Here is a 14320-nt window from a genome sequence, read left to right as displayed (position 1 = left end):
CTGCCACAGACTGCAGCACGGAGACAGCTTCAGAAGCACTCAGCCTGGAATCAAATCTTTCCCTGCCCATGGGACTCCTCCTCACGCTTGCATCAAAGCGTGGCAGCTTCATGCTCCCTGTAGCACACGCTCTAGTCTTAGCAGGATTAAGGCTGTTTCTCCCAATGGACTCACTCTGCTTTTGCCTGTTAGTCCTGTTGGCTGTGGCACTGAGTGATACAAACACTTGATGAACACCTTGAAAAACAAAGGGTAGCGTGGTGCAGATCAGCCAGTCAGTGCAAAGCAGAGGACAGTGAGTAATAAAGCGTTACAGCCTGAGCAACAGCTGAGAAAATGCCAAGAGCCATTGAGATTCGCAGATCAGCAAGCACAGAGCTTTACAATTTTTCAAGCATTCTTATACCAAAAGGCACCAACCCAATGACTGTTATCGCTAGGTGTTTTTAAACTTCCTTCTTGAAGTTGGCCGTGCACCCTGGCTGTAATCAAAGCCAACTCTTCTACAGGGCTTCTGGTATCACTTCCAGCCAAGAATCTGGACTGTACAAGAAAAGTCACCTCCTCTCCCCAATAACTTACTGACAATTCAGTTCTCCATCTGCTCCAGCACCAGGCTTTGCCTTGCTGCACCTAGTTGAATCCCTATGCCCCCATCTGACATGAGTCTGGTGAGATCTCCACTCTGTTCTTGAAAGCTGTCTTGTCTTTCCTCTCAGCTGGGTACCTGAGAAGGCCAGAAAGATTATTGGTACTCTACGGCCATTGCTGTCACCCCAGAAGTGCCATTGGCTTGGTGCCTGTGCCACGCATGAGAGTTCAGAGAAGCAGATTAGTGCAATTCTCCTACCTTTGTGTATGAGCTAGTGAGCAGGAATGGGAATTGATGGGGTTAGGGTTACAAGCTACAGTCCTGTAATCTGTGATCTGATTGCTGCCTTGGAGTCTCTGTAACAACAGCTACAAGTCACCATCCCAGAAAAGACGGAGGCAAGGAGGGAGGGAAATGAAAGGGGAGGGAATAAAAAAAAGGAACAGGCAAAGGAAGAAACCAGTAAAATCACCCAAGCATGTGTAAGGCAGCTGTGCCATGTAGAAAAGCTCCAGTACCTGACTCCGTCAGAGCTCTCCACAAAGGCAGCACACAATGCCCAAGCTCAGCTGGCTGCTCCCCTGACTGAGGCATCCATGTTAGCACAGAACACCAGGTTCAGCCCACCTTCAGCTGGTTGAGCACCTGGGGTTGCTTGTTAAGCTTGAGAAGTACCCAGGTGAGCTCAGCCATGTGGAGGCCACATTTGGGGGTGTGGTGGGGTGTCCGTCATGACTTCCTCAGAGTATAACTCCTCAGTGGGAAGGAGCTGCCAGTGAAGTTTTTAACTTATTGAGACCCGATACCTCACACACATCCCTCTGGTTCTTACTGCAGTCAGTTCTGGAGGCTTTTAGGATTATAGAAATGACACCTGTACCACCTTTGCTCTGGTCTCAACGCCCTCCCCCCTCCAGCAGCAAGCTCTTACAATTGTATTTCTACTAAAAAGATTTATACTAAAAACAGCTTAAGTAAAAGTGTACAATTCATCTGGTGAGAGGAGTGTCTGACAAAGGGAAAGGACCTTACTACTACTAAGCATCATGTTCGCTGCCAAAGGACCTTGATATTTCCTGGGCCTTCCACATACATGTTATGAATTAACTCACAGTGCCACCAGCACTTCTCATTATAATCCTGCTGCCTCAGGGCTTGCGGAGGATGGTTTGGCCTTACAATTCATCTTCTGCCTTTGACTTCAGCACTGTTAATCGAGGCATACAAGCAGCTTGGTGTATATCAAAACAGACTGGTCTTTACCCAAGCTCAGCTTAGCTAAATGTGTTCCAGTTAGCCCCATTCACGCCAGGATTCTGGGAGACCAGTTGTCTTCTAGCTTGGTCCTGTAGACCATGATGCTCACCACTGCTAAAATCAGCCAAAGTTGTAAGCCTCAGAGCAGAAAAAAAGCAGGAATTCTTTTTAAGTTATGACAACGGGGGGGCAACTCCTTTACCCAAACTAGATAAATTGCACAGCCTTTTTCCCCCCCCATCGAGTCTAGAATTACATGTGCAAGAATTACTCAAGGCAGCATCAATTCCCTTTACTTATCCTACCCTCTGCATTTGTGCTCAAATAGTTCAGTAAAAATAAATAAAAAATAAAAATAAAATTAAAAAAGCCTATATTTTGTAATTCAAAATCCACCTTCCTGAGCAGCCGGTCGGAGCAGAGCTGCTTCTTGGACCTTCTGGTCTCTCTCCAGATCGGACTGGTTAGATTATCTGGAGGAAGGCAGCACTGTCTTCTGAAAAGAGCTGACTTGAGCCAGCAGAGAACTGAGCTTATGCACTTTGCTAGGCATGGTCACTGATGGCTTCATGAACGTTGAGTAGATGTCTCTGCTAACGTCCTAGAAGAGGAGCCCAGAGCAATAAGGAAAAGAGCCTCAAACAACCACCAGTCCCCTCCCTTTCCCTGCAGGGAGAGCTTCTAAGAGTATCCACTACAATTAGTTCACCAGAGGTCCTCTCCCACATGCAAACAACTGTGTTTATTGCACAGCATACCACAGGGACATCATACCCCAAGCTCTGGTGCTCACATAAGAACTAGCAGCCTTGTCTGCAGCACTGCACAAAGTGTGGGGAGGTAGGCTGCTCAAGCCCTCATTTGGGCTTTGCCACCTAGCTTCCTCCAGTCCCATACACCGAATACCACTTGGCAGCTGAGGACAGGGAAGAAGAGGAATAACCTGCCTCCCTAGGGGCCTGGAATAATAGTTACCCAGCTCTAAACAAGGACAAAGTACTGGACGGCTCAGTGCATTGCCAGGGGACAGAAGCAAGCGGAGTGCTGCCCTACATCTATCCCTAGCCGATACAAGATGTGTGAAGCCTTGCAGACTCCCAGAGGACCAGAGCCTACAGATTCTGCGTGACTAACAGTAAACAGAGGCCCCAGCGGCTGACAGAGCTGGGATTACAGCCACCTGTCTGAAAATGCCAACAAGGAGCTTCCCCACAGGCTGGGCAAGAAGTGGTGGGATAAGAGAAGAGAATCACAGCTGCAATTGTAACTCAGAAAGGGCCAGCCCCTTCCTAGAAAGGAGAGAGATTGGGTGTCGTCCTGAGCTAATAGCAGGGGCACAGCAGGGATTGAAGGGGGTTTACTCACTGTCTGTTCATTATCCAAATTGGCCTGCTGTCTTCGGAGATCAGCCTTAATGAATGCTGGGACAGAGGGAGGAAGAGAAATGTGAAGGCAGTTAAGTCACCATGCAGAGCCCAAATCAATTTCCCCAGAACTCAAAGGGGCAGCAGGGGCCCCAGAGGAGACAGGAACGCGTTACGGTAAGCAAGGGAAACCACTCTCCTGGATGTGGCAGAGAGCATTTCTGGAACAGGCAGGATAGAGACTCCTTATTGCAGCACGTAGAAGGTGCATCTTTGAGACCCCAGCCAGCAGCCAGGGCAAGAAGCCTTGGATCTTTGTAACACAGACCAGATGCTTAAAGAAGCACAGCAGCATTTCTATGGGACTGCTGTATTTGTCCTGCCCTTTCCCACATGCACCACTACACACAGAAGCCCTTCAATTCATATACCAAGCCCAAGGGGAAAAGTCACAGCAGAGTAACACTGAAAAATATAATTACCTGTCACAACAGTCCCCAGAAACAGGAAGGAACAAAGAAAGAGGTTTCCTGCCTTTGTCCCAAAGCGATCCATGATTTGCCCTTGGCCGATGGTGAAGGCAATACCAAAAATCTACAAACAAAGGCAGTGTCAAGCTGTACTGTTATTATAAAGCAGCCCGAACAGCTTCCCAGCTTTACCAAAGTATCAGAGCATACAGGCCAGCCAAGCTGTTGGCCTAGTGAGGCTAAAGTTTGGTTATAAACACACCCAGAGACACCTCCTTGCAGCTGATGGGAAGACAGGTGACCCTTAAGGCTGGAATCCCATCTCTCACTGGAGAAGAGCCAGGTCCTAGGCTGTTAGGAGCAATGTTGGAAAAGGCAAGGATGACTGGCATCCCGATGGATTTTCCTAAGCAGAAACAGAATAGGTGCCCCTAGACAAATGCCATGAGGAACATCATTCAAAAAGCCAGGTCCCAGGGTGCTTAGATCTGCAGTACATTACAATAATCATGGACAAGAAATAGGAGTCAAGGCTGGGAACTACAGTTAAATCTCTCTGCCTATAAAGAGGCAAGCAAAGGGAAAACAGCACACCAACCTGTGCTGAGACATTAAGGAGCCCTGATGATGTTCCTTCTGATTCTGGGTATGTCAACTCTGCAGCAAACTCAAAGCCCAGGGGAAGGTATCCTGTCATGAAAAACCTGTGAAGAAACACACAGAAAGGAAGACTCAGCAACTGCCAGAAGGAAGACTGAAGTGGCACAGTGTAGCCCATATCCCTTTTGGGATGCTTCACTGACTGCACAGGATGTTTCCACTAGCATTGTCACAGCCCAGGCAGTTGTCTGACTCCCTCACCATGGCACAGGTCTTCCTCCTACTCAGAAATACCTTTGCCCACAGCCTCAAGGCACACAGCCAGGCCAGCAGGGAGCTGCCAGTTGCTACAAGAATGAAGCATTAAAAGCAGCATCTCCCACAAGTAACTCTAAGGGGCATCATCCCCAGCACGGTCAGACAGCCACCCAGGCCCACATGCTTTTCATTCCTGCCCATTGGTCATCTATGGGGCTGTGGTACCACTTGCTTCCCAAATGCTTTCACTTTATTACCTGGAACATTGAAGGCAGCTGCACCTGAGCAGGGCCACGCTAACGTCCCTGACTAATGAAACACATACAAGAGAGAGATGGGAAGAGCAGATCATTTTGTCCTTAAACCATGCAAGAGCCACACACAGGCTATGGCTCCTCCCAATCCCTCCTGCGCCATAAGCTCTGCCTCCCTGCTCATCCCCTAGCAGCTCACATGTAGAGGAAAGCAGCCTTCACATGAACTTACCCCAGCATGCCTGCAGTCACAAAGACCACCCAGAGGTGGCCTAGGCTCAGAGTGAAGGTGTAGGCTATCATTCCCACCAGAGACATGATATAGACAATTAGTGTAGTCTGTCTGCAAGGAAAAGCAGAGTCAGGGTTTTATTTAATCCAGTCCTCGTATTCTTTTCACCCACAGATCTTGGTATAGTTTGCAGCACGTTTAAAAAAAAAAAATTATAAAAAGTTGCACAGCTCTGACACCCTTACCCCAGACAGAGGAACTGGACTGACAGAGAGCATGGAAGGGCCTGCACACAGAGCAGGGCAGCAGGAAAAGCAAGAACAGGACCTAGGAGTTTTCACATCCCTACCTCATGACCGGGGGCTTTGCTCCCTGTGGGGTTGGGGCATCACATCTATAAGGAGGTACCTATGAGGCAGCCAAGAAGCTCAGATCCTACCATGCATGGGCTGACAGGTCCCTGGTCATGTACTGTACATTCCTCTTGAGGGAGAGAACAAGAGCCAAATAAAGAGATCATTAATCTTTCCTGGGCACCCTCTGTACTACAACCAGTTGGGACATGCTTACTTATAAGCAGGAGCTGAGGTGATTAAGCACTCCCAAGCAGGAAAGCAAAGGGAAGGGGTGACACAACACTGCTAACAGTGTTATGGCCCTATATTTTTCAATGCTATCCAAAACACCTTTCATTGCTGCTCCTTTCTCTGTTTAAACTGCCTACTGTACTTGGAGAGGTGACATGCAAGCCAGGTTGCCCTCACAGCCTCACCTTCAAGCCACGGCAGCATTTAGTGGGACTAGTGCCAGTTCCATGGCCAACGGCAGCTGAACCACAAGCTCTCATCTCTGGGCAGAGGGGACAAAGCAACCCTGTGCCCAGAAAGCATGCCAGGCAGATCCTGGGAACAGCCATATCTGCAGCCTGGCCACGCTGAGGAACATCAGTGGGCTCAGTACTGTGAGACACGCAGCAGCCCAGGCCAGCTTTACTAGAACTGAAATGGTAGCAATTGTCATCCCTGACTAGACACCAGGGAAACTCTTCCCACATCCAAAAAAAACTTGGCTCTTTCCAGTACAGGCGGTAGCAAGTAGCCCTTTGCAGTACGTAATTTTGGGAAGGAAGGAAGGAAAGATAAATCCTTTATCTGACTGAAATTCCACCAGGCTCTTGAAAGCAGAACAGTTATCAGAGTTGACAAAAGATTAACTTTTGGGGCATTGTCTTTTAGGAAGATAAATGTATAGCCATGAGCTAGTTGTGTACTTTCTATAAATTTTAGTCTTAATCCATTAAAGAATGTGTTTGGTATCAGTTCCTAGAATTCTACTAAAGAAACTAAACCTCAAACGGTTTTCACTTTTTTTTTTTTTCCTTTTTAATGCAAATGACCACCGTCAAAAATCCAACCCCAAACAGGCAGCCAGTATTATATTGCATGATAAAATGTTTCCAGTACACTGAATTACTACAGATAAAACCAGAATGTTCCAGCTAAGGTTCTGTCCTCCCTCACTGCCGGCAGTGACTGAAGTCAGTGGGTTTCATGCTCCTACATCACTTCTTATCCAAATACAGGCTTGAGAAGCTAATTTCAGACTTCAACTGTTGAGCCATGCTTACAAAGGTTCACCAGACACATTTAATGCACTGAAAGTATAAACAAGATTCTGCTGTGACAAGGAAATTTGTTTTACGTAAAAGGGGTAAGCAAATCCCTTAACCTCCGATGCTATATCATTTCTAGAATATGTTTTCCAATGTTTTCATGGAGGAAAAAAGTCACCTGTGAAGGCAGCATAAAGGGGCTGCTTACTTCTGCTATAACCTGTTATAGAGAGCTGCTACATGGCTGGTGCGCAGCCTGGAGACTGCAGAAGGAGAAGAGATGAAGGACTGACAGAGGAGTTAGAGAGCAGCCCCAGGAAAGTGAAAGAGAATCAGAATGATTTGGGTTGGAAGGGACCTTAAAGATCATCTAGTTCAAGAAGCAAATAAAAGCCTTTCTCTGCTGAATATAGGGTTCCTCAGATATCTCCTGCGAGTTCTTATGCCTCCTATCTCTTGACAAGCAGACATGGACTGCACTGACTAGGAAAGGGGTTCGAGGCTAGAATTACAGCTCCCTGGGCTGCATGGACCAAGTTTGAACTGGGTGCTCCTTCCATAAACAGGAATCTCCAAACTACACAGCAGTCAGTGCTAAAATACAATGCAGGCCTCCAAGAGGTGGCTGTGACCCTGAGAAGCTTAGTCTTGGCCAGCAGGGATACATGGCACACGTTTAGGTTTTTTTATTTTTTCTTCCCACAGCCAGTTTTGGTCTCAGTGCAGAGCTCTCTGGTCCCACAAAATGTCACCCAGTTTCCTAGGCTTACAGTTCTAAGTAGTTTGTATCTGATTCAATCTGTTGTGACAGTTGCCCTCAGTTGCACTTCGCTCCTCATCTCCAGGCAAAGATGATGAATGAGTTAGTGACCAAATGTGGTCAGGACTTTGTTTCACATTGATGCTATGTCATTAGTCAAGCTACAAGAAAGAAGTTCCCAGAACATGCAGCCCCCCACTGAGAACTAGAGCAGACAGGCTCAGAGAAGCAGGCCACTCTTGCAGGTTAAAGCCAGTAGTGTTCTCCGTTGGAACTGCAGAAATAAGTGGGGGACAAAATGGAGAAAACTATTCCATCTTGCCATGGGTACCACACCTACTGCACATTAGCTGGCTCCAGGAGACGATGAGCTTTCCTCACTGACCTGCCTCCCTGAATCATTAGGCTCCAGCAGGGCAAAATGAATTGACAGACCCTTGTAAAAGAACAAGACTGCAGGCTTGTGCGCTGTGGAAATCACACACCAGGAAGCACCCTGAAGCCGTGCACTGAGCAGCTGCCTGCCCAACACAGTCCCTAACTGGGACTTGAACAGACAGCCCTGAATGCAACTCCCGCTGCAGGAAACAGCCTCAAGCACACAGGCAGACTTCTACTAAACCAGACTTTAGCAAGACCCTGCTGCGCTGAGCATACCACTGATGACAAAAAAGGAGATTTAGTGCCCAGCAGTCCAGGCAAGACCCAAAAAATTTCAAAGAAAGGGTTTAGTTGAGACATAGGTAGATACTGGTGCATAGGGAAACAAAGAAACCCCTGAAGAAAGACCCCAAGGCAGGGTGTTTCTCAGGAAGTGGCCTTTGTCACCATGTTCACTAGAGGACAAGAAGAATGTTCTGTGGCCCTAGGGGCACCAGGGCATGAAATAATGCCTGGTTTTGCTTGATAAGCCTCTTATCATAGCCATAAATATCTTATGGGAGAGACAAAAACCCAAAGGAGAAGCAGATTCACAGAGGATGTTCACACAGCATCCTGGTGTTTTTAGCAACCTGTTCCCATGATGGCCCTACGTGGACTGATAATTGTCTGGAACAGGTACAGCCAGTCTCCTTGAAAGGCTGTCCAGTGCAGTGAGCGCAGGCTGGAAGTTACGCATCCTGCTACATCACCTTAGGACGACTGGGGTTAACCTACCCCTGTGCTCTGAGGTGTGGGAAGGAAGCCCAGCACACTGATGTGGAAGCAGTGCTACAAAGGCACCAGCTGCCAAGTCTCTGCAGCAGAGCCAGAGGGAGATCTGTGAAGGAGCTGACACGCTTGTCACTTAGGTGAACCTAAGCTGCCCTGACATTCATCTGCCCTCCCAGCCACATTCCCTACCCTTTTGAAGAGGCAAATTAAAGAGTTCACACAAGGGACTGTGAGAAAAGAAAGACCTCGGGGCAAAAAGCCAGCGAGGGCCAGCACGAGCAGGGAACAAGACTGAAGTGGACAGCACAAATCCTGCTGTTCAGCCAACTCCAGAGGAAGCTCTAGAGCAAGGAACAGGCATAGCCCAGCCCAGCCGTGTCTTACAAGGTCACTTGGATGAGGAAAGCCAAAGGGATAGGACCAGACTCACAGGGGATTGCAGCTGCAAAAACACTAGAGTCAAGCAACATCTGAAGCAACAAGTGAACAAGGGGTGGGGGGGAGGCCGCAGCCACATGCCACAGCTTTAGCTGCTCACTGGGATGTTGTGTGCAGCTCCAAAGCGCTCTACTGTACACACTGGGATGACAGGTGGCCTCCACAAGCTTTGCCATGAGGACAGCACATTCCAGGCTGCGCAAGACCCTGAACAAAGGCTTTGTCCCTATATTCCCAGAAGAATCTCACTGCTGAAGACACTGAGGTGTCAGATGCTGGAGAAAGGAAGAATTGGATAGGGCTGGTTTAGTTTTCACGACCCCCTCAGCCTTCGGCACTCAGTTTTAAGTCACTTCTTCCTGTATGAAGGTCACAAAAAAGGACAGCCTTGGTAAATTATTTATATAAGAGATATGGCAGGACAGGGTGAAGGCATATCCACTACACAAGGACTAACCTAGAAAAGGACTACAACAAGAAGACCCAAATTGCAGGCCAGGCTAGGCTGAGAGAGCATTCACCTTTCAGTGGAAGAGACCCAAGTGCCCGCCCCATTCTCCAATATCCAAGTCTTTCCTCCCTCCCCAAATTTTAACACACTTCAGGCCTGTACAGACTTAAGTTTAAAACACCACTTGGGGTCCTCTGCCTAGTCAATGGAGAGAGATGGATATTTCTGACATCTTGCCTCACAGAGATGCAGTGATGACAGCGAAGAGTGCTGTCTGGAACCAGCTGGACCCGAGGCCATGTGAACACTGTCCTTAAGAGCAAAGCGTGGCCAAAAAGAAGTGCTGATTAATCCAGTCCCCAAACCCCTGATTCTGAGCCAGACTCCCCTACAAATACCAATACACCCAGCAGTCTCCAGGTGTCACAACTCCATCTCTCCTCTGAGCCAGGAACCTGAAGGATGTACACGGAGCTCCGTTTAACTTGATGTCAAAACACGTTCTTTCGAAGAGGTGGGCTGTTCTCAACAAGCCATCCCACCAGAGGCAGCCCCAGTTCTGGAACTGCTCGCTCGTCACAACGTAACTCGCGTATTTGTACAGGCCAAATCTGCGCCTGCTAATTCCAAAAATAAGAACAGTGCAGGGGCTGCTACAGAGACTTGCCTGCCAAATAAAAGCAAGAATGCAAGGCCATTTGGTGCCTGAGCATGACAGATGGGGAAAGCCTGACTTAGCACAGCCTCACCCTTTCAAGGAACTGCTGATGGGACAGTAAAGATCAAACACGCGTGTAGAGCTCTGCAATTCCTTCTGTTATTAACCTCCCCCTGCTCCCCTCAATCACAGCTGGATCCCATTCATTTGCTTCCCTCTCTCTCCAAGCTGACTAAAAAAAGGACTTGACATCTTTCCTTCCTGATTTTCATGTGCTTACCATTTCGTTCCTGACACTATCTGAGCAGCGGAGGGAAGGGGGAGGGTACCTACCTAGAACATCTGGCATCTTGACAGTTTTTTAAAATAGACTTTTAAATGGGGCTAAATAAAGACTCTGTAGCACTCAAAAATTTTGCTAGTTCCACAGAAATCCACTTTGTGGGCTGCAATGGAGAACAAATTCTTAGCAGTGTTTTTCCTCACCTAAGGCTAAATCTATCTCCAGATAGTCCCTGGGGTCTGTAGGATAAATTCCATGGGTGGCATAGCCCTATTTTTCTGCACTCTCAGCCAGCTCTGCCCACCTACATGGTCCCTCCAAGCAAGCAGGGACCATGGAACAAATCCAGGATTTATTTTTTTTCCCCTCTCCCATTCTGCCAAATTTCAAGTCCCAGCTCTGCCTGGTGAGCCGCAAAGCTCTTCAGCCTTCGTGCTGCAATCTAGCTCCACTTAGGGAGAATCAGGAAGACCATCCGCCCTAGCAGTGCTAGTTGAGGCTACCTTACCACTAGCCCCGGGGCTGGAAAGAGACAAAAGTTACATTGCACAGTTAGCTAGTGCAGTTCATAACAGCTGTGTTTCTGTTTTCCAGGACTGCCAAATGAGAACTACTCAGTGGCACACAATGATCTAGAAACGGCAACAAGCGACCTGCCAGTCTCTGTATTAGTCATCTGCTCCTCTTTCCCAGCACGCCCAGGAGTCCTCAGCTACCATTCTTTCTTGTTAGAGAAGCCCATTTCCTCTCCATTTTGATCCCTGTACTTGACAGCTGGGGCCAGAAGCCACTTCAGAAGCTGCAAGCCCACAGCTAGCCAGATTCATCTAAGCTGCCCACAATAAGAATGTGCTTTTCTGGCCAAAGGTACCAGGTAGGACAATGGCAGTGGGACTCCCCCAGGTGAAAAGCTGCTGCAAGGAAAAGAACTCCAAAGTTGCCTTCAGCTTATCACCAGCACATAACCAGTAAAGCCCCCTCTCACCCAACCTGTTCAGACAACGGGTTATAGCACAGTTCTCTCAGCCAGCAGGGAAACTGAAAAGCTGATTACACAGACCCCAACATAAGACAGGAGAGGCACTCTCCATTCCCCGGGACACCCTACAGAGGTCTGCAGTGAGATCTGAGTTCCTGAGGACTGGGAGCTACAGGACACCCAGAGACTCTTAGCTGTCCCTTTGTAGATGGCAGGGTACGCTGGCCAGATCTGCCTTCCCAACCCACCAGGCAGCAAACCCAGAATCATCCACCCACAACACCAATACCCCTTATGCCTGCCCTAAACACAGCAACGCGCCTTCACACAATGCGTCTGGGCACTGGATTCAATGCGCCTTTCATTAAGCCAGACAAAGGTTCTCAGAAGCTGGCTTGTAAGGGCTGAGAAATGGTCTAGTACAGTCTTGATTCTGCTTGTGCCAAGAGCTCTCTCATCCCTGACAAAGCAGCTGCTGGGCCATCTCATCTTCTCCCTATGCCTCCCTAGGGACCACTAGAACCAGACCTTGTATGGGCCCAGAGCAGACTAACACACAGCTCCAAACTTCACTTCAGAATAACTGGATTTTGAAGAACCGTATTTTTTTCCTACAAACCCTCCCAATGATTCAGTCCCTGGACTGCTGAGTTGCAGCTGCACAGGGTTGCTCCTTGCACGGTATGGGGGAAGAGCACAGTCACTAGGGGCACAGAGGCAAACAAGGGACTTACTTGTAGGTTTTGGTTCTGTCCAACCAGATGCCGGAGATGAGAGCCCCAACCATCCCTGACAGTATAATGGTGAGTCCAATCCTGCCAGCATTCACCTCCTTCCCCTGTGGTGAGACACACACACTCTCACACAAATGCAGGAGCCAAGTCATAGCCAACAAGAACCAAAGTGCAGAGAACACAGACAGGAAGAGACACCAAAGTTAGTGTCCCATACATGTCTTCTGCTGGTAACATGCTAACCAGAACTAGCCTTTGCAAGAACACTTTTTGGCCCAGTATGAGCCAATGCAGTGCCCTATTCTGGCCCGTGGAGAAGGTTTGGCATGTCTCTCTGAGCCAGCCCAGAGAAAAATGTGTGCACTGGCCAGTGTGAACAGACACTCTCAGAGGAGTCAGCATAAACTGTATGAAGTTTGCTGTCTGGTGTTAGGATTTGGGCCAAATCAACCAGGAAACATTGGGACCCACTATAAGGCAGCATAGAAAGGAGCTCTCTGGCATGCAGCCCCAGCAGTAGCTCAGCTACTGAGGCACCCCAACCTTCTGCCACCAGAGCACGAGTGTGGGCAGCCTCCTGGTACAGATGTCCCAGTAGAAATCCCTGTCAGGAACAGGGTGGGCAACTGCTGGAAGAATTTCTCAGAAGAAAATGCTGTCATTTAGGGTGTAAAGGAGCTGTCTTTGCTAGAGCTCGCCAGCTTTTGCACGGGGTGGTGTAAAGAACTAAAGGAATCAATGCTCTCCTGCCAGCCAGCCAACTTGTGCCAGAGACAGCCAGAAGTGCTGTGGCGTTGCATTTCTCACAGACTGGCAGCCAGCACTGGACAACAGCAAGCATCGGAAGGCAATGAGGGTTGGATACACTTACGGGGTAATGATGGATCACCATGCGGTTCAGCAGAGTGGACAGGGCGTAGAAGCAACCCGCATTCAGACCTGAGAGAGGGATAACAATGCAGCACATTCAGAGCCTGCTACTTTCCTGCTGGGTAGTGAAAGCGTAGAAATGCAGAGAGAGATATCTTTGGGAGCAGCAATCCATAACAAGGCTGCCGAGTCTCAGAAGAGCCAGCCGGACTGGCTAGACATAGGTTGCTGAAAAAAATGCAGACCAAGGATAGCCAGATCTCAGCATGCAGGAGGAAGCACCCTGCAGTTTCAGGATGGTTCCTACCTTAGCAGCTAGAGGAAGGGCTGTGCACATTTCTGGTACTGAAAGGTCTTGCAAGTCCTTCATAGGGTCTCAACCCTCCCTCACAGCCAGATCCACCTTTAGCATTGGAGTTCTCCCCCCAGCCAAGGTAAAATACTAGAAAAGCACCTGCCTCAGCATCACACCTTTAACAAGGACCTGAGATTCAGTTAACACCAGTGCCATTGACCTGTGTGGTTTCCTCCCAGAGAAGAGCCTGATAGCACTCTCCCTGCTGAGAGCAAGTAAAAAACATCCTCTCCAAGCCAAGAAACACCAGAAGGCAAGTAGGAGCAGAGCCGATGGTGAAGCACAGACAGCACTTCCCCCAGGCACCTGGTGTGTGTGTCTGCATGGGAAAAGTCTTGCATTTTAAAAGATATCACTGAAGCCTGAAAAAAAAAAAACCAACTGTGAAAGTAATTGTCTTTCTGAAAGGGAAGTTAGATTAACTGTTACAGGCATCAGCCACCTGGTGAAGGTTTCTCAGTATCACCCAAGGTGAGAATGGAAACCGTTGGGGTGATACTGGTCAAGCCCCATTCAGACACTCTGCTCCAGCTTACATGCAACTCTGGTTGAGTTAAACACCTTCCCAAAGGGCACAAAAAACAAGAGCTTTGCTTACAGTAGACAAGAACAGCCACATGGGCGCTGGACCAGCAGTACTGCAACGGCTACACTCTCACCTTGGGCGATACTGAGAAACCTTCCCCAGGTGGATGAGGTCTGTAACAGTCAGTGCAACTTTCTTCTCAGAAAGTCATTTACATTTGCAGTTAGTTTCTCTTCAAGGCTTCAGTGATCCCGGGCGGGGGAGGGATGGGGACACAGATTTCACCACTGCAGCTCACACATCTACAGGCTCCATAAGGAGGCATGGGTTTAAAAACTCTGGCACAGATGCCTGAAATCCTTACAGAACAGATACATGTCAAGTTCCCACTTCCTACTTTTCCTCTTTCAGCCTCAGCTAAAAGCAGAAACATCGCAATACGTGATACAGAAGTGCAGTCTAGCAGGCAGAG

General features: G+C 48.5%; 1 protein-coding gene across 1 annotated transcript in view; it reads right to left on the bottom strand.

Moving 5' to 3' along the window:
* Window positions 1–846: 846 nt before the first annotated feature.
* The window catches only part of FLVCR2 (feline leukemia virus subgroup C cellular receptor family member 2), a 32997-nt gene continuing 19523 nt past the window's right edge, over window positions 847–14320 (bottom strand). Inside the window, exons 5-11 of the mRNA XM_019472482.1 lie at window positions 12969–13036; window positions 12098–12201; window positions 5028–5138; window positions 4282–4387; window positions 3696–3807; window positions 3215–3270; window positions 847–948 (exon numbers count right to left, since the gene is read on the bottom strand). Coding sequence (XP_019328027.1) covers window positions 847–948; window positions 3215–3270; window positions 3696–3807; window positions 4282–4387; window positions 5028–5138; window positions 12098–12201; window positions 12969–13036 — 659 coding nt within the window. The remainder of the gene's footprint in view (window positions 949–3214; window positions 3271–3695; window positions 3808–4281; window positions 4388–5027; window positions 5139–12097; window positions 12202–12968; window positions 13037–14320) is intronic.

The sequence above is a fragment of the Aptenodytes forsteri genome, unplaced genomic scaffold (genome assembly GCF_000699145.1).
Source record: "Aptenodytes forsteri isolate BGI_AS27 unplaced genomic scaffold, ASM69914v1 Scaffold193, whole genome shotgun sequence".
Lineage (NCBI taxonomy): Eukaryota > Metazoa > Chordata > Aves > Sphenisciformes > Spheniscidae > Aptenodytes > Aptenodytes forsteri.
The sequence above is the reverse complement of the archived record's forward strand: the minus strand, read 5'-3'. Positions and strand labels throughout refer to the sequence as shown.